This window comes from Euprymna scolopes, chromosome 22 (assembly GCF_053919585.1).
Source record: "Euprymna scolopes isolate OS-2025 chromosome 22, ASM5391958v1, whole genome shotgun sequence".
Taxonomy (NCBI): domain Eukaryota; kingdom Metazoa; phylum Mollusca; class Cephalopoda; order Sepiida; family Sepiolidae; genus Euprymna; species Euprymna scolopes.
Window position 1 is genome coordinate 82153813 of NC_136503.1, and position 20577 is coordinate 82174389.

At 30.0% G+C, this 20577-nt stretch overlaps 1 protein-coding gene across 4 annotated transcripts in view; it reads left to right on the plus strand.

Annotated features, from left to right (window-relative positions):
* The window catches only part of LOC145243507 (sprouty-related, EVH1 domain-containing protein 2-like), a 275916-nt gene that overhangs the window by 196328 nt on the left and 59011 nt on the right, over positions 1 to 20577 (plus strand). For 2 of the 4 annotated variants that reach the window (XM_080106470.1, XM_080106471.1), the window contains exon 4: positions 8191 to 8286. The exons of the other annotated variants lie outside the window; for them this stretch is intronic. In XM_080106470.1, coding sequence (XP_079962596.1) covers positions 8191 to 8286 — 96 coding nt within the window. The remainder of the gene's footprint in view (positions 1 to 8190; positions 8287 to 20577) is intronic. 4 annotated transcript variants of the gene reach the window in all.

Consider the following 20577-nt stretch of genomic DNA (forward strand, 5'->3'; position numbering starts at 1 on the left):
ATTTTTTTTCATAGTGTTTTTTTTTTTTTTTTTTAAGCTTTATTCTTCTGCATTCTGACAACAAGAATGGTTTCCTCAAATGATAACTGCAGCAATTCTTTGAAACATTATTTTAGTTTTGTTGTCAAATTTTCACGTTCTACATGTATAAATCTGTGATAATCATTGAAAGGAAAGAGGAAAAAGACAGGGGAAAGACAAAGAAGTAAAGAGATTTCGTGTCATTTTTAAATTTACAAACTGATATGGGAGAAGAAAAATAGAAAAAAAAAAAGTATGAACATCTAACATATAAAGCTATCTTGTTAGACCTAAATAGCAATCCATATGACCAGCTGATTGGCCAAATCTCTCAGCAGGGACATTGATTCGTGAGAGAAAATAATTTTTTATTACATTTATAACTGCAACGTTTTTGCCGATGTAACCTCCTACGTTTTCTTCTGCATCTTTTCGAACTCAGAAATTTATACAGAATCACAAACTGAACTTTTTATTCAATCTGCAGGAGTAGATGGTCTTCGTTCTATTAGCCGTGATTGGGTAGAAGTGTTACGTTTTACTTAAATCTGAGTATCACCTGTAGTAAAACCGATTGTAACTCATCACCTTTATCCATTGTGACACTGGTCTATATGGACAATTCTAGTATGGATTTTGGAATCTTTTAGCCTAATTTTATTTAAGATGTTTATAGTAAAATATATATTAATGGTGTTTGCATTTATTATTTATAATTATTGGTTCACGTAAATTGATAAAATTTATTTTTATTATGAAGCGAAATATTATTTTGATCGGCTATGTTTAATAAAGGGAGACAACTCAATTCGAACTAAAATCAACTTTGTCATAACTATAGTATACTATGAATCATTAAAGCTCGTAAAAGAAAACTACTTGATCAATTTACATGATTTTGGAAGCATATTTTCCTTCCATGAAGAGTACTTATAACAAAAATTTTTGGTGCTTCTTTAGTATTAAATCAAATATCGAAAGTCCAAAAATTGAATTTTCTTTCAAAACCGAGGGTATCTACTAACTTGTTATGTTAATTTCAACAAAACACAATGTTATCTACTTAATTGTCATGTCACAATTAATTTAATATTACTGCATTATTACATAAAATACGTATTTTTATGATTCCACCACACAATGGTCTGCCATGTTTGTTTTAGAATTGTAACGTGCCAGACGATAAAAATATTTAAAGTCAATTTTTTTAGGAAAAAGAACCAATGATAACCAAATGGAAAAGTTTTGTTTACATTAGTAAACAAAACTTTTCCATTTGGTTATATAAAGTAAAAGCACTACATTGAAGATATTAGCTTCCAAACATTTATATCTTTTTTTTTTTTTTTTTTTTTTTTTTTTTATTATTATTATTAGTAGTATTAGTAGTAGTAGTAGTAGTAGTAGTAGTAGTAGTAGTTTCATATTGTTTTCTTAACAGTTAAGTAAAGACTTTTATTATGAAGTTGAAATCATAGGCTTTTTATATTTTTAGAAGATTTTTTCTAAATAAAAACGCTTATGCTGAGGAATATTAATAATACATTCTACTGGGTTCATATTATTTTTTAAAGCGTACCAGAGAACTTTAAAGAATATTTGAAAATGTTATATTTAAAAAGTTATTGATAAATTTGTAGATGAGTGCCCTCAGCTAAATATCCATTCCCTCAAGTAAGATTATCCTTGTTTTAGGCGGTTACATGTTGGAAAAAAAAATGCAGTGAGTGCGGCCTGATTATGCAAATCAATTTTTTGCTACCAAAATTTACTTTTTCACATTCTCTGTAAAAATGTTTGCGTATACAGTTTAATTGTGATATTTTCTTCCCTATACAGAGATATACTTAAAAATATTCAGTTTGATAATCTTGTTTATAGAATTTTTCTAAAACGTGGTGATTTTAGCCGTCCGGCTTGATTAAGCATGGGTGACAAAATGGGGGGGGGTAACCGACTTCAAATAACTTCAATGCTTGGTAAAGGAATGACTACCATCGAAATATCAAAAAAACTTTGTAGAAGTCATTGAACTATCAAAGCGTATGTGGTAAATGGAAAGACCAGTAGGAAAGTACCTGGAAGAGCTCATTGAAAAAAACTTGATGAGAGGAATAAGCGCCGGTTTGCCAGGGAGGTGGTCAGAACCCCCCCCATTCTATTAGCAAGAAAATTTTTGTGAACTGGAGTGCCTCAAATGTCAAAAAAAACTTCAAGGTATGAGACATTAAGTAGTCTTGGAAAAGTGAAGAGGTTGAAAAAAAAAGCCTCTATTGAGCAAGAATCACATGGAAAAGTGTGTACAATGAGCTGAACAATATCTAAAGATAGGTTTCAAGAACATTGTTTTCATTGATGAATGCCGAGCGACGCTGGATGGACCAGACGGATGATCATCTGGTTGAGTGTTGAATGGTCGCCCAGTTGCATCACGGATCCGCCAACAGCAAGGTAGTGGAAGTATAATGTTGTGAGCAGAAATCAAAGGCAATGAGATTATTGGATCATTTAGGGTGCCACAAATGATAAAAATTGATTCCAAGGGTTACTGCCAGCTTCTTATGGGCTTCTTCATTCCCTGGCTGAAAAATCAGATTTTTATGGAGAGAAAATCTTTGGTATTTTAACAGGATAATGCACCTGCACACGTACCGTTACATACAAAGTTGGTTAAGGGATCACGATTTTACAGAGGGCAGATTGATGGTTTGGCCTCTCAACAGCCCTAACTTAAACCCAATCGAAAATTTGTCGTCTATCATTAAGCAGAGAATTTATGCTGATGGGACGCAATTTAACAACTTGGATGTTCTCTGGAATGCAATAGTGGAAGCCTGTAGATCAATTAAGCCGTGTGAAGTCCAAAAACTTACTTCTGCCGTCGACAAGCGTTTTCTTAGCCTCCTTCATTTTTGAGGATTTTATGTTGACTCGTAAGATGAAGTGAATAACATTGCAACTATTTTTTTTCTTTGTTTTATTTTATAGTTTTTTGTGTGTTTTATTCATTTTGATTTTGTACTTGTTAAATAAAAGCATTTGAAACAACAAAATAATCATTTTTTTACCTTTTGCATAATCTAACCAGACACTTAACATTGTACAAAAAAATTATTATCGTATAAAAAAGTAAGTTTAATCAAAATGTTTAGGGTTTAATGCATAAGTACATGATAGTCTGTATAAAAATTATGCTTTGATAAGAAAACTTTCAAGATTCAATTTTTATTTGAGGAGTTATACAAAAAAAAGTTAGGTGTTGCATAATCAAGCCGCGCCCACTGTATTTTAGAATTTAGAGTGGAGGATTAGTTTTGCATTTATATGCAAGGTAAACCAAACTTTTTAAAATGGCCAAATACAATTTATGAAGAGTAAACTGCTTCCAAAAAAGGCCAAATTTGGCTTCAAAAAGGCCAACTGGTAACCCTAACATAACTCATGGTTTGGAAATCTATTTTCATTAATAATTAATTTTCTACTTTATTGTTTTTCGTAATTTTGGGATATTATTCTAATTTCAACATGAAATTTATGCAGATACTATAAGTTTTATTTAAAGCTCTATATTTCGATTTTTGTTTAAATTCCGAAGAAGCACCGTTTTTGTTTTGTTTTGTTGTTTTTTGTTTGTTTGTTTGTTTGTTTGTTTGTTTTTTCATTTAATTAGGTTGCATTCTGGATTTTCGCCTAGAGGGATGTGAAGTGGAGATATTAAAGATGACTTAAGAAAGATAACTGATAGGGGAAAAAGGAAAAGGAAAGGGGGCAATGGAGAAGACTAAGAGTGATTTTTGGTGACCTTCTAGAAAGGAGTCAAAAGTACTCTTATTGTCTAAAACTTTATTGTTTGTCGGAGGTTGACATCCCTGCAATAAATGCTGTAAGCAGTCACCCCGACCCTATCCCACAAATAAAGCTTTCTCTTTTTTTAGGGTCAAATTAAAAAAAAAAAAAAAAAAAACGATGAATGGTATTTCCTTGTATGGTCATTACCGTCGTTGGTACCGGCTTAATTATTGTCCTAATTATAGCACCAGTAATTCTCATTATATTAATTATCATTGCTAATATGACCATTATCATCATCATAATAGTCTCTCACATAATGACATTCTCTCAGCAAATGTGCTGGACTCTGCGCAATGAGGCCGAACGAAAGTGGCCAATATAATTTCCACCTGTTCGTGGCTCGCCACACACTGGCAAACTGTTGTGTCATTTCCGGCCTTCGTAGGTGGAGGGACCCACTTTTAAAAATATGGGCCTGTGTCATTTTCCCCCTCCTCTCTTTCTCTCTTATCTTCACGTGTCTACCCAATGTGACAGCTAGACTTTCTGATAAATGAAATTCTATTTATTTAGGTGAAAGAGACAGAGGGAGATAGTCTTCCTACCGTCTCTTGCCCATTTTTTGTTTTGTTTTGTTTTGTTTCGTTTTTTGTTTGTTTTTTTGTGTGTGTGTGTGTTTTTTTTTTTTTTTTTTTTTTTTTTTTTGTTAAGCCATTGACAAAACTAAACAAACACAGTCAACCTCCTTCCTAACTGTTGCTGGCTTCTTAAAACAGAAACTAGTTTTTCCATGTAAAAAAAATAAATAAATAAATAAAATGTGATTAATCGTGCCCAATAAACGCAACTTTTATTAATTTTTTAAACAGTATTTCCTGTAATAAAATGGCCTACAATAAAATACAATCTTACACAAAATGAATAAACAAAGATTATGGTTAATTTTTATAATCTACTAATTATACGTACACGACGTTGTCCGGGATGCGGTGAAGTCATTTTAGTATTTAATGTTTTTATTTGTTTGCGCATTTTAAAAACTTATACAGAAAAATAAATAGTTGTAAGGGGGACAATATCCTATAGAAAGAAATGTGCTAAAATAGTCAATAGATCGATTTTTAACTATATCGTTTAAGCAAAAACAACAGTATTTACTTAATTGTCATGTCGGAAATAGCAATATATCCACAAATTACGGAAAAAAAACATCGAGTGGAGCATCTGCTGTTTTATTTTTTGTAAAAAAAATGTTTAAAATCGTTGAAATGTGCAGCCTCAGTATCAGAATTTTTGTAGGAATTTTTGACACCCCTAACACGAAACTGCGAATACAATATAAAAATCTCGGAATTTCTCTGTTAAAAGTGGGTTATTTATTTTCTTTATGGATTATACTTCCAAAATAAACTATTACAGTTGTTTTAAAAGTAATAGAAATATATATTTTTTTTAAACAGTAATGAATTTTCCGAACTCAATATTTTTCAATTTTTAAACTTTAAAAATCTATCAAAATTTTTCTATTGATTCTATTTTTACGATATTTTCAGGGTCAATGTGAAATTTTATGTTCTTTCCAATAAATCGAATATAATATTTCAGACAAACGTTTTTTTTTTTTTAATTCACGACCCCCCCCCCATCCCAATTTTTAACTGTCTATTAAAAAGTAAATACTTAATTTAGTAACCCGAAAGTAAATAATTAATTTACTCACAAATTGAAGAGAAAAGGTCAATACATAATATATTCAAATTTAAAAAAAAAAAAAACATAGTGTTCTTTTAGAATTTTACCTGTAAAGTTTGAAGTTTAAAACCTTTTTTTTAAACCACGTTATTTGTTTTTTCTTTTTTTTTTTTAATGGAACCTTGGTCCTTGCTCCTTTAATTGAAAAAAAAATTAGGGCTTGAATTACATTTTTCGAGGAGTTATAAGCTTGGAAAGACAGGGGGTCGAATAATTCACGCCTCCCATTTTGTAAATGTCTAATAATAATTAATTTAGACCCCGATAAGTACATAATTATTTACTCACAAATTGAAGAGAAAAGGTCAATACATAATATATTCAAATTTAAAACAAACAAAAAACATAGTGTTCTTGTAGAATTTTACCTCTAAAGTCCGAAGTTTAAAACCTTTTAAAAAAATAAAACACGTTTTTTTTTTTTTTTTTTTTTTAATGAAATCTTGGTCCTTGCTCCTTTAATTGAAAAAAAAATTAGGGCTTGAATTGCATTTTTCGAGGAGTTATAAGCTTGGAAAGATGGGGTGGAATTATTCGCTATTTTCACGAAATTTCTGATACACCTGCAGCCATTGTGAGATATTATCTCACCTCGGTTTTACCCTTGGCAGTATGAAAGAAAGCAATCAGAAATCACAACATGCTCACCTTTAAACTTCAACGTAAATTTTATTAAAGTAAAAAGACCCAAATTGTAAAAGAAGTGCCTCTTTAGCTTCCTGCCGGAACAGAGCTGGTAACACCCATAAGGGTAGTAGTTCATGGTTTATTTTAGTTAACCGGATTTAATGCCTAGAAACCTAGAAAAGTGGTAACTTAAAAGTTTTTTTCGAGGATGAAAAGATTTTTTTTTTTTTCCAAATCTATTGTCTGCCGTTGTTGATCCTACATTCCTGAAAAGTATCGCCAGCCTATCATTTGAAATTAAAATGGCGCACTAATCCTTCGATAAAATGTCATAAAATTTGCTTTTCTCAAATAAAAAAAAGCAAAAAAACTAATTGGCCAAGTTACGTAATTTTTGGAATATGACATGTTCGTGCGGTGACAGGTACATACATCATGAAGTTTTTTTTTTTAATTTTCTTGAAAAAAATTTCTTTATATTCCCAAATGTAGATAAGACCCCAAAATCACTTAATTTAATGAAGTAGTTTTCTTGTTTGTTTTTTTTCTACAGAGGAAAATCAAATTTTAATGAAATCGATCGTATCGTCACCATTTACTTATTTCCGGGGACGAAAAAGTGATTTTAACAAAGGAAAAAATCAAAAAGGGATTTTTTTTTAAAAAAAAAAACATAAAAACTCTGAAAAATAAGTGAAAAAACTAAAATATTTATCTAGGTATTTTTTCTGCCCATGTTTAAAAATAATCTCGTAAAATTTTGACAAACCTTAAGCGGTGATTGGAATTATCCCCCTTGGCACCCCTTCCTCATCCACAAAAAAAAACAAGATAGCCGCGACACAACCGGTCTTGTTAAAGTTTGATTTTCCTATGTAAAAAAAAAAATTAAATAAATAAGAAAAACTATTTTATCAAATTAAATGATTTTTTTTCATGAAAACTTTATTCCATAACGAGTACGTACAATATAACTTTTTTTTTTTTTCAATATTTTCATTTTTTTTTTTTAATGTCTTGATTAAAATGTACAAGTACCGTATATTATAAAAGATTGAAAATAATAGAAAATAAATGGTATTAAGAAATTTGATTACTTATTGAATCGATTTATAACCTTGGATTTGAAGATGACCATGTTATCGTCTGAAAGTAAGCAGTCTCCTGCTAATGTGTTCATTGGGATTTTTTTGCACATTTTATTTAACTAAATCATAAAGCTAAAAACAAACGATTACTGTTTCTAGTTCATTTCAGGTTTTAGCAATTACTTATGGCAGGTATTTTCTTTTATTTATTTATCTTTATTTTTTTCCATATAATTAAATTTTTTTATATATAAATGAACAGCTAGCATTTATAGGAGTTGAATTATTTGATAATTTTAAAATTATACGAAAATTACCTTTCTTTGAACTCGGCTGGCTGGCTTTTAAGGGAAATATGTTTTTAATGAGATAAGGTACTTGGTTTAGTTATTTTGTTTAACGGCATATCCATGCTTTTGGGGTTATTTAATATGGAATTTGGTCATTTTAGTAAAAGTTTTTATGCTTCAAGTTCTTTATATCTTTAAATATTTATTTATAATGTTTGGTTTGGTTTGGTTTGGTTTGATTATTTAAGAGAGGAAAATTGTTGTTTTTATTTCTGGCTTTGCGGAACATGATTTAGTTTTGGAAAGGAAAACGAAATAAAAACAATGACATCAATGTTTGGTGCATTTTTAAGTCCTGAAGCTGTACCTTCTAACAACCTGATCTGATAGTGTCCTAAAAGAGATGAAAGGTTTTGTATAACAACATCTAGAATTAGTAGTATATGGATGCTATATAACACGATATCAGACAAGTACGAATAGGCACGCAAAGCACATTTCTATAAAGCAGAACTGATTAAAAACAAAAAAAAAGACACGACTCTGAACGCTAGCATATAGGTTATCTCCCCTTGATATATGTTGAAAATTTCAATGTTTTTCCCTATTTCAAAAAACAGGTTCACAATCTTTGAAGCGGATTACATATTGCCAGAGTCATTTGGATGCCCATGAAATGAGGAACAAAGCCCTTCTGTACAGAAATTATAATCAGGGTATGTTATATTGAAATTAAATAGCTCCTTCCTTCCCCCCCCCCCGCCCCTTGCTAATCAAATAAAATCTCACAACTTCCTCCTCCTTCTTCACCTCTTTTGATTAATACTTTACTAATAATGCAAGGATGTTGGGTTAGTCTATGGGAGAAACACTGGTGCTTGTGTAGATTAGTGATCATTTGAACCAACACATTTCAGGTGAGAACATTATTACATACTTACGTGTCATAGTGAAACTAATATAAATTCCAAAAATTGCGAAAAATGATCCAGTAGGAAAATAATTACAAGTAAAAATACAATTTATTGAATGGAGTTTTATTGTATGTTTTAATGTGAAAGAGTTGTGACCAATTCAGTATGACAAACAAGGGAGATAATCCTTGATATATATTAACTTCGATTAAGGGTCCACCATTTTTAAACATGATATCTGGAAATGTAATTGAGGTGAATTTTTTTTTTTTATTACTTAAAATACTTCTAGCACATCATCTACTGGATTATTTTTTGTAATTTTTTAAATTTACACTAATTTCAAATATGTAATGTTTTCACGCATTTCAAATATGTAATGTTTCATGCATTGGTTTAACAGATCACCAATATAAACTAGCACCAAAACAATAAAACACCATGTCAAGTTTATGCCTCTAATAGGCCGAGAGATTCAACAAAGAGGCAAGATTTCTTATCAGTTTGCAGATATCATTTTAGCCGCTAACACTTTAATCGCATTGTTTCAAGAAAATTTTATTTCTGAAAAGGAATGCTAACCCATGAAATGTATTTCAGTTGAGATTTTTATTATAATAAAATACATTTGGATTATAATTTTGTGGAATCAAAATTTAATTTTGAGAATTATCTTTTTTGTCCACTATTAATTAAAAAAAAAAAAATAAGAACAGTAATTCATATTGTTTAATTTCTTTAGCCAAATTTCTAAGTCTTATATTATTTGTATTATTCACACCACTGTTCTCATCTTGAGTGTTTTTCGCACAATGTTTCAACTGATGTAACCTCTGAACATCTTCAGGTGTATCTTGTCAAACTCTGGAATCTTTCTACCAAAATCTGGAAACTGCATGGAATTCCAAATGGAATTCTTTACTGTATTTATGGGGATAGCATGCTCTCATTCTGTCAGTTATGACTGAGTAGAAGTCTAAAGTAATTCGCAATTATATTCAGTGCATAGTCCCAAACTAAGGATTGAACCTTCATCCTCCAGAAGAGTGTTTCTATCTGATTATAGCTGACAGAATGAGGGCATGCTACCCCTGTGGATTAAATAAAGTGTTCCATTCAAAATTCTGTGTAGACTCTCGAGTTCAACAGAAAGATTTCCAAATTCAAGAAGATACACATGAAGTTCAAAGCTTAGCTCGGCTGAAACATGCGAATAACACTCAAGATGAGAACAATAGTCTGAAGAATTTAAATAATACAACTTATCATTCCTCATCTAAAAAAAATTTAGAAACTTAGTTTTATGTACTTTGTAAAAGTTTCATGTCAAAATATGTTTTAAGGTTTTCTGTTCATATTGACAGCATTGTTTATTCAAGAAATACCATTTTTATTTTTATTTTTTAGTTAAAGAAAATATAATTGATTGCAGACATGTTTCATTGAATTTGTTTAAAATGTGTTTCAGTATTTAATTTTTATTCGAAAATTGGCTAGTCAGAATCAAAGTTTGACATGTTATTTAGGTCAAACTGTTAAAATCTCACAAGATAACTTTGTTAAATGCCTCCTGTTGCAGACATTGTTTCGTTTGATTTGTTTAAAATCCAAAATCTGACATTCATTTGTTTTATAAATTCTGATAAATTTGATTGCTTTGAATTCCGTTTCAAAATTAAATTTTCTTGAAGTAATTCTAATGAAGCACTAACAACTAAAAATATATCTGCTAAGTATCTTGATATCTTTCCTCCAGTAAAAGACCAAAATGTTAGAGCTCTCAACCTGTTACAAGTATATGGTCTTGTGCATTGCCCTTTAAAACAACCCATGAATGAACCAAAGAATTCATTTTTTTTATTTTATTTTTTTTATTTTTAATTATTGCAAAATTCTTAAATTCAAAATCGCTTTCTATTACTAAAGCCTGAATATTGATTTGTTTTGTATATCATTTTTTAATCTCATTTTTTTTTTTCTTAAAATATGTGAAAATTCTGTTTAATCTACTGCCCCCACTGCTAACAGGATATGATTTAAAAAAAAATGCAGAATTATAAGATTGTACTTTCAAAATTACCTAAAATCTGTCAAAAAAAAAAAATTAACATTTATTTATAAACATTATACATAAATAAACATTAATATCAAATTGTTTTTAATTTTATGAAACTTTGCAAAAAAAAATGAATAAAATTTATTTATTTTTAAAAAAATTGAATAAAATTTAAACAAATTTTGCAAAAAAAAAAAAAAAAGACCATGTGCCCAGAGTCACTTTTGTTTTCGTTTTTAAGGGATTCAAGAGGACAAATTCTGTTCTGATACCAAAATCTATCCCTCATAAGTTCCTCCACCTTTCCCACAATTGATTCACATAAACACTGTATTTATAATATTATTCTTTTATTAATTATAGAATATTCTCCGGCTCTCCTAAACATTGGCCCAGTCTAATAAAATTGCATCAATAATAATGAAACATTCTCAATGATATTCTTTTTCGCTATTTCCTTTTCAACACCTTTTTAATCTTTATGGATACTTAAATCTGTTTTATATTTTACTAGGTCTACCTACCTGGCAATGCCCAGGATGAAATGAAGCTGTTATAGTTAATAATTTTTATTTGAAAATTGGCTAGTCAGAATCAAAGTTTGACATGTCAGCTTCAAGGTCCAACATTTTTTAAATTTCACAAAATAAATTTCTATGTTAGATGCCTGCTGTTACTGCTGGTTTCGTGTTATTAAACTTAGTTTCATTTAAGAGAGATGGAGGAACATAGTTGTTTCGGAACATCCTTAACTATGACTTTCTGAATTTCATAAATGAACAAACATGTATGGGTGCTAGTGTATGGAAAGGATTCTAAATTTTTGGCTTCAGAAAATTTAGGTCACGTTCTCTTGGCATTAATTTCCATGTTTAACTCACTCTTTGAATGTTACGGCTGAGTATTAAAATTAAAGATCTTAAACTTTTTTGTAAATTTTTGCTTTGTTAAGTTAAGAAATAATCTCTTTATATATATGACTCTAACTGTAATGATCTGGTGTTACCTAGGTTTAGAGAAAAATAAAATAAAATGTATATTTGGATTATTCAGATTACAGTTCCAATCTTGAGTGTTATTCACACAACGTTTTGGTCAATGTAAACTCCGACCTTCTTCAGTTGTATCTTGTCAAACTTAGGAATCTTTCTGTCAAACTCGGGAATTTGAACGGAATTTCAAATGGAACCCTTTAGGTAGCATGCTCTTATTCCGTCAGTAATGACTGAGTAAAAATCCTAAGTAATTCATAATTATATTTTTGAGTGTCGCCTGCACTGAGGATTGAACCATCAACTTCCAAAAGAGTCTAACTGACAACTTAATTTTACCAAGCACATTGTGGGTTCTTTATCCATCTGGTTAAATAGAAGATTTCATTCTAAATTCCATACAGATTTCCGAGTTCAACAGAAAGATTTCCGAGTTTGTCAAGATATACTCAAACAAGGTTTGATGGTTACATCAACCAAAACATTGTGCATATAATATTCCAGCTGGGATCAGTAGTTCAAATAATGCAAGAATATACAAATGTTTTTTTTTTTTTAAGTAGAATTAAAAAGGAGAAAACTTTCTGATTGAATTAAACATTAGATTAAAAATAAAGTAACAAGTCAATATTTATCAAATGAACATATAAGCGCAAGAAATATACATGCATGATGTTTTCAATTTATAGAAGACAAAAAAAATAAATCGCAATCCCCTTCTCTCTGCCTCAAAAAAAAAAAAAGAGAAAGTATAAGAAAAACTAAATGGGCTGGAACAAATATGTAATCTATGAAAATGATTGGAATTTTTTTTTTTATTCATCTGAATGACACAGATTGAAACTGGTTAGTAAGGATAAAATAGTGATTTATCGGTTATGATCAGCTAACATACTTCCTAACTTCAGGCATAGTGCTGCCGGAAGCGGGAACAAGGCAAATCACTTCCTTCACTTTTTTCTCCCATGTCTATATCTCCCCTGTGCATGTACTCTTTTTTTTATTATTATGTTTTTCCGATTGTACTTTTTTTTAATAAATCATTGAATAACTTTTTTTTTGGTCTTGTTTTAATGAAGAATTATTCAAATTAGTTTTATTTTTTTTAGGAATTATTAAAAACGCTTTTAATCTTTTAAAACTAATCGTATTTTGTGAATATTATGTATTGGATACATTTTTTTTATGTTGTTTGAAATTTTGTATATTGATTTCAATAATTTTATTTTTATATTTTCATAAACATATTTATTATAGAAATTCAAATAAAAAAAATTATTTTTATAATTTTATAATTTCTTATAAAATTTCAAATAAAATAAAATCTTTATTTCTTTTAATTTTGTCATTAAAAATGCAAATAAAAACTAATTACGTTATTTTTATCTGCATAACTTTGTTAATTTTTATTGTATACTTTTCAATAATGTACCTTGCTTCTATTTTATTTCAATAAATCGCTTCACAATAAAAAAAATATTGAAGAACAATAAAAGTGAAGGAACTGATTTGCCTTGTCACCGCTTCCGGTAGCGCTACACCAGAAGTTAGGAAGTATGTTAGCTGACTATAAAACCGATATGTCATATGCAATGCTGTCTTTGTTTCTAATATAGATAATCCAACTAACTTACCTTTATATGTTAAACATTTTATAAAAAGGTTCTGGATATTATAAAACAGTTGAAGAAAGAAGATTTTTGAAAATGTTATTCTTGTTTTTATTAATGTGCAACATATAATTAATATTATTCTCCTGTCTCTGATACAAATAGTATCACAGGGTGTGTATAATTGATCCCTACTTGAATCCTTAAAATCCTTCATTTTTTATATATAATTTTTGAAAATGAATACACTAGATATAATAGAATTGGATGTAAGCTTTTCCAATTTCATAGTCTACATTAGTTATCCATTAGGTTGATTACTCACTTCCTCTACTTTTTTGAATTCTCTGGGTTCTTCCCCTCCCTCCAACTTCAACCCCAATTTTATACACCCTGAGCAATATTAATAGCTTACATTTATTTTGTTCATTGGAATATTGGTTCACTAACATTAGTTTCTTTGGTTCTTACTTAGAATTCAACTTAATTTAAAGGAAAAAAAAAATTTTGGTGTACGTACCCATCACTGAACAAAGATATCATATTCCAAAAAGCACATAAACTAATCAAGTAGAAAATCAAGTTTTATGAATATGAAAAAAATAACTGAAGAATTACTAGATTTGTGTTATAATGCTGATGAATTCCCATTAATCTCTTAAAAATGATTTTATTTATGAAAATAAAACTACTCGATTTTAATTAGGTTGAATTTTAAATAAGAATTATTTCTTTTTGTAAGGTTTTAGTATTTTTGTTTTTTACTAACATTCTTATTTTTAGTCTTTTTTGTTGATTATTTTTGCTTATGTCCATAAACTTGCTATTACCAAATCTAATACATAAAAGAAATAACGTATCTGGAACAACTGTTAGGATTATCAAGAATTTTTAGAAATTATCATCTATTTTATACTTTGATGTGAATTGGCATCAATGGTTGTTTTAGATATAGATGATGATAATGATTATTATTATTATTATTATTATTATTATTATTATTATTATTATAATAATAATCAGCAGCAGCAGCAGCACCTAGTATCTCTCTGGAGTTGCCTAGTATAAGACAAGGTCATTTTTTTTATAACTGTTATTTGTTTGCACGTATTTTAACTCCTACAGAAAATAGATAAACATTTGTTGTATATTCTTCAATTAAAAATGGGTTATTCTCCTTGATAATCTTGATTTTTTTTTTTTTGATAAATATTTGCATTTTTATCCATTGTTTTAATCAAAAATGCATAATTTAAAAAAAAAAAAAAACTATAACGAAGATATTAAAACAAAAAATAATTTGCTAGTTAGAATCAAAGTTTGACCGGTCAATTTAAATGCTATTTAGGTCCAACTTTTAAAAATTTCACAATAATTATATATATATTGGATTATTGTTTTGCTTCTTTTTGTCAATCTCCCTTTTTAACTATCTAAATTCAACCTTCAAAAAGTCATTTCACAAGATTTATACAATAATTAATACACAGATCGAATTCACTTAAATATTTCATCCAATAATTTCTAAAAGTGCTTTAATTTTGTCACCATTACTTTTCATTCTTTTATTCATGTAAGTTTTTTTTTTATTCATGTAAGTTTTTTTTATTCATGTAAGTTTTTTTTTATTCATGTAATTTTTTTATTTACGTAATTTTTTTAAATACGTCTAATTTTTTAAAATTCATCTAATATTTTTTAATTCATCTTCATTCCATTTTAAAATGCTTTGCAATACTGCTATTAATCTGATTTAGTAATTGTTAAAAAAAAAGAAATTGATGCTAGAAGTCAAATGAATACTTATGAAATCTTAAATATATTTCCTCAACCTGGAAATTTATTTTCAATTCAGCTTTTAAATTTTTTAAAATTCCTATTCCAAACATGCTCTCTCACAAAGCCTGGTTTCAATGATAAGCCAACGCCATGTCACTGAGAAATAATGCAACACAGAAGTTTTACATAAGAGTTCTGTCTCCAAGATGCATGAGCTGATAAGATTAATGAATCTATCAAACCATGGGGGATAACAGCACACCTGAATACTCTACCAGGTGTTTTTTTATGCTCAGGCTAGGTTGTTAAAAAAAAAGAAAAAAGTAGATGTTGAAAATCTAATGTTTAATTTTGATTTTGTATAAATATAACTTTTGGGATGAGGTTAAGGTTGGCATGGTAGCCAAAAATACTCTCCACAAATATATTATTCTACTAGCAGGGAGAGGGGCTTGCAGAGTTGTAAAATAGACTTATATATACTTTAATTCATGCAAAATTCATATTTATTATTACATACCCAATTCTCTATTGAATATTATATAGTACTGATTTCAAAAGTTAAAAAATAAATAAATTGAAACCAAAACATATAGTATTCCGGCCACATTCCCTACTGTTTGAGTTATTTTTTAGAAAGCGAAATATTTACTGTCCTATAAATAGGACTCTGGGTTTGTGTAATATATTTTAGATATCATGAGGCTATATATTCAAGATAAAATTTACACGTTATGTTCAGGAGCAAAGTAGTTTACATAAAGAGTTACGTTGCAATTTTGGCATTAAATTAATGACTTACTATAGCAAGAATACCTAAACAGGCTTATTGCCATTAAATTCCAGAGAAACCTCAATTTTTGTGACTGACAAAAAATTAACAGTAAACGAATGTTTTAATAATGCAAAATTATTTGCAATTGTTACCAAGAGGTGAGAGTGCTGACAATTTGGGGGGACTTGTCACTCAGATTCCAGAGAACACGCTGGTTTTTATAGGTAAAAAATTACAGATAATGACTTGCACAAAAGTGAATGAATAATAATAAAATGTATTATTTGGATTATTCAGACTACTGTTTTCATCTTGAATGTTATTTTCACAATGTTTCGGCTGATGTAACTTCCGACTTTCTTCAAATGTATCTTGTTGTAATTGAGAATGTTTCTGTTGAACTCATGAATCTGCACAGAATTTAAAACGGAATATATATATATATACATATTTCTTTTAATTGTGACTTGTGAATTTATAATTTTAATATATACATATATATATATATATATATATATATATATATATATAGAGAGAGAGAGAGAGAGAGAGAGAGAGAGAGAATAAATGACAAAAAGATGTTGACCATCTTATAATTTATTCCTTTAATTCAGTTGACTTATACAACTCTTGACATTATCTGTTTTGTAGCATAGTGATTTTGCGCTATGAAACAGATACTGTCAAGAATTGTATAAGTCAACTGAATTAAAGGAATAAATTATAAGATGGTCAACATGAATTTTCGAATATAACTTTGTCATTTATTCTCTATATTGCTCTGTAATTACATTGAGCTTCTTATATAAGGATTGATATATATATATATATATTACTTAGTACTTCTGCCCGGTCATGACTCATGGAAAGAGAGCATGCTACCCTCGTTGATTAAATAAAGGGTTCCGTTCAACATTTCATGCAGATTCCAGAGTTCAACAGAAAGATTTCCGAGTTCAACAAGACACATCTGGAGAAGGTCGGAGACTAGATCGTCCAAAATATTGTGAGAATAACACTCAAAATGAGAATAAAAGTCTGAATAATACGAATTATCAATCCTCAAAACACCAGAAACATAATAATAATAATATTGATAAAAAATCTTATCTGGGCTACATTAAATTGTTTGCTGATTACGTTGTAACCTTTTCCTGTCAAATAGTGTTGTATAAATCCTCCCCCTCTTCCTTCTCTCTGGGGACAAGTTTTAGTATGGTGACCTTGTTCCTGTGAAGGTTATAGCAAAAAATGCCACATTTTGCTTTGTTAACGTGCACATGGATAGATGGATGACTTTTCTACACAATAATAGGAAGAACCTGCATAAAAAAATAACAAGCAGAACCATATTTACTGTAGTTAACGAGGATTGTCATAAAGTTAAGTATTACTTAAATAAATAAATAAAAATAAAAAAGAACGCTTTTTCACCACAAACAAGGTAGTTGACATTTGGATGTAAGGGACTACTATTTGGGATCGTGTCTACAGGGGCATTATATATGGAGTTGAGTTGAGAGAAATGTCTGTTCGCATTACATTTAAATTTCTGTCCATTAGTACAGACTGAGAAGCAGGAAACAGAAGGAATTCCAAAGTCTAACAGTTCAAAAGCAGAAACTATAGAGTAGAAGGCTTTCTGGCATCTAGAGACCTCTATAGTGAAGGGGTGTGATTTTGCTACTTATCGAGGTAGTATTATATATCAAGGCTTCCTTCAGTCTTGACAGACTATGGATACCCACTGTAAGGGTGCCTGCGCGTGAAATTTGTGTGGCAAGAGTTGCGCAATCTCCAACCACGCCTCTCCTGAGTCAACATTGTTGCATACCAGTGGCAAGTTCAGGTACAAGACAACTGGAAACAATGCCGAGATAAGCGGAGAGCACATACAGCGCCTAGAATTCCCAAATGGTCACCCATCTGGTATTAGCCAGGCTCAACGTTGCTTAACTTCGGTGATCTGCCGAGAACTGGTGTGTCAACGTGATTATGCCGTACAGTATTATATATACTGAAGAGGTAAAAATGGTATGAGGTCATCAGTGCACAATTCCATTTAAGTACTTGCAAAACAAGCATAGAAATGCAACATTGTGGCAATGCGACTTGGTTGATAGTTCACAACCTATTTGATTTGAGACTATTTTTTTTAACCCTGTCTAAAGGTGAGAGACTAGTGGTAGTTGCACCAGCCCAGATATGACAACAGTGCTCTACGTATGCATGAATGGTGATTTTGTAAAGATACAGGGTACTCTTAACCGTTCTTCTAGATAAGTTATCCATTTTTTTTTGTGTGATAAAAATTGAAATTGTGATATTCAATGAAAATGTTACATTCCTTAAATGTTACCAAAATATGAAGATCAAAAATAAATTTTATTTTATTTCTGAGAACAGCTACAACAGGATTGCTTCCCTGCAGATTGCAACATGGTTATCTTTAGATCTGTGAACAAAAACTCGTTAAAAACGCTCCCCACACGTTTTCAAATGACTTGTCCATTTGAAATATTTTCAATCCTCTCATAATATTCTTCATCATTCAACTGACAATCCGACCAACTTATTAATCCTCATCGTCAAGTGCCTTCTGACCTTGATAAGTGGTAATTCAGTGCAGCACGCACACAATTGTGATGCTAAACGCTTTCGTTACACAACCTGAAGAATTTAACAAGGAATTTAATTATTTTATCGTTTTTGAGAAAGTGCTCTCCTTCCCTCGATTTAATCGAAATTGACAGTAAAATAGTTTCTTGTAATGTCCATGTAGTCCTCTTTCTGATGCAGGAGTAAATAACAGCTCCTGACGTATGTCAATGACCATTGATGAGATTCTAGGCCAAAGTGAAATCACTGCGTAATCGTCGGCGCTCAAAGGAGAAAAGATTAAGCTTTTTGAATTTACTTTTATAGAGCAGATCTGATAGAGCCTACACCATTCGAGTAGCCAGTCTTTAAACTCTCCCCAGACGCACGTATTAGATATGGAGAAAAGACCTAGACACCATAACAGTGCTCTGATAGGATTTTAAAATTAAAATTTAATCATGATATCGTTTAGTCATTAAATTATTAAAATAACTAGTTATAAAACTATACTTTTGTTAAAGTAATGTTGTTTTAATCTCTGTGATACTGTTGGGACGTAAATGACTTTCATAATTTTCAATACACGAGAATTTGCTGGGAATTTTAAAGCCAAAACTGGCCATCTATTTGACAGTTTAAATGCTTTCAAATTCCTTTCAAATTTCAAAAGTCGCAAAATAAATTCATTAATATTATTTTCTTCACTAACAAAAGCTGACTAGTTTACGAATAAATCAAAATGCATTGTGATAAATTTAATTTTGTAATTTTATTGGGTGGGGGTGATAAAAAAAATTTTTTTTTAATTTCGTTTTATTTTACGCCACTGCATTTTTTATTTTTATTTTTTTGTTTTAATAAATACACAGTTAATAGTAAATTTTAAAAAATTTGATGTGTCAATTACGTTAAAAATACACACACACATTACCCATTAAGTCCCAAGGTATCTAAATTTTTTACTATTAAAATTGAAACTTTGTGTGGTGACTAAAAATGGGTTAGAATACACAAATTGAAAGGAAAAAGGTATTTTTATTAAGAAAGCGAAATATTGACTTTCGTATAAAAAGTTACATGGGATATATTTTAGAAACCAAAAGGCTATACATTCAAGATTAAACTTGAATGCCTACTAGACACTGTCCTCGAATTTGTAAGGTCTCTCTGTACAGGTGTTTGCCAGAACAATCTGGCATGAGGATACTTTTTCCATAGAAATAAACCCTGACCAAATATTCAAAATCACATAGTATTCGCTGCCCAAATTAGATCTCCTCACTATGGCTAACTTACATTAACTTTTACAAGGGACGGTGCACCTTCTTAAAGTGATGTTACCTCAAGTAATAGCATGAAGATGGATACTCCACCAGACAAGATAAATTCTTGTCCTAAAATCCTCTAAGCCCAAGAGATTAAAGCGAAACATATACAAAAACATGAAAATGTTTCATTGGGGAGAGGAAAATTTTTTTTACCCAGTGTTTGAGAAATAAAAGAACTTTAATGCAACATTCGAATATCTATGTATCTCATACAGAGTTCAAGTGTTAGCCCCAGGTAGTGGGCGCCTGGTTTTCTGAGAACTTCGACTTAAGTAAAATAAAACAAAAAAGGGAAAACGAATAAAATTTACACATTGTGCAAAGGAGCAAAGCAGTTCACACAATTGCATTGTACTTTTGGTAATAAGTTAGTGGTTTACTATTGCAAGACTTTTTCATCTTAGTCCATACATCTATATATATATATATATATATCTATATATATATATATATATAAAGCAAAATGTGTGTTAGTATGTGTGTGTGCATTTTTTGTGTATGTCTGCCAAAGGCTTTTGGGGGAGGAGGGCTCTGAGGAAGTTACTGTTTCTTCGAACTTTTTATATGCTCCCTAGATTGTAATATCTCCAATTTACGAAAGGAGCTTGCATGTATCTTTTATGGGCGACTTTTACACGCTATTTTTATATTTTTTACTGTCTGTGTGGGCTTTTCCATATAGAAAGGCGAAACTGTGAAAGCAAAGGTGTGTTCTCAGCCTAACGTGCAGAGACGTCCAGAAAAGCAATCGGCTTTGATGAATGCGGGGGGGGGGAATCCCTTATATCAGACAATTGTTATTCATTTGGACACTCCCCTTTTTATGAGGAGCTGGTTTCCTAAACACTTTATGAAAACTAGCTTGCAGCCAAAGTTAAGTCGCGTGATGTTTGACCTCATTAAATTCACGCACCTGTCACTTAACTTTTTAATCGTTAAATTAAAATACTTC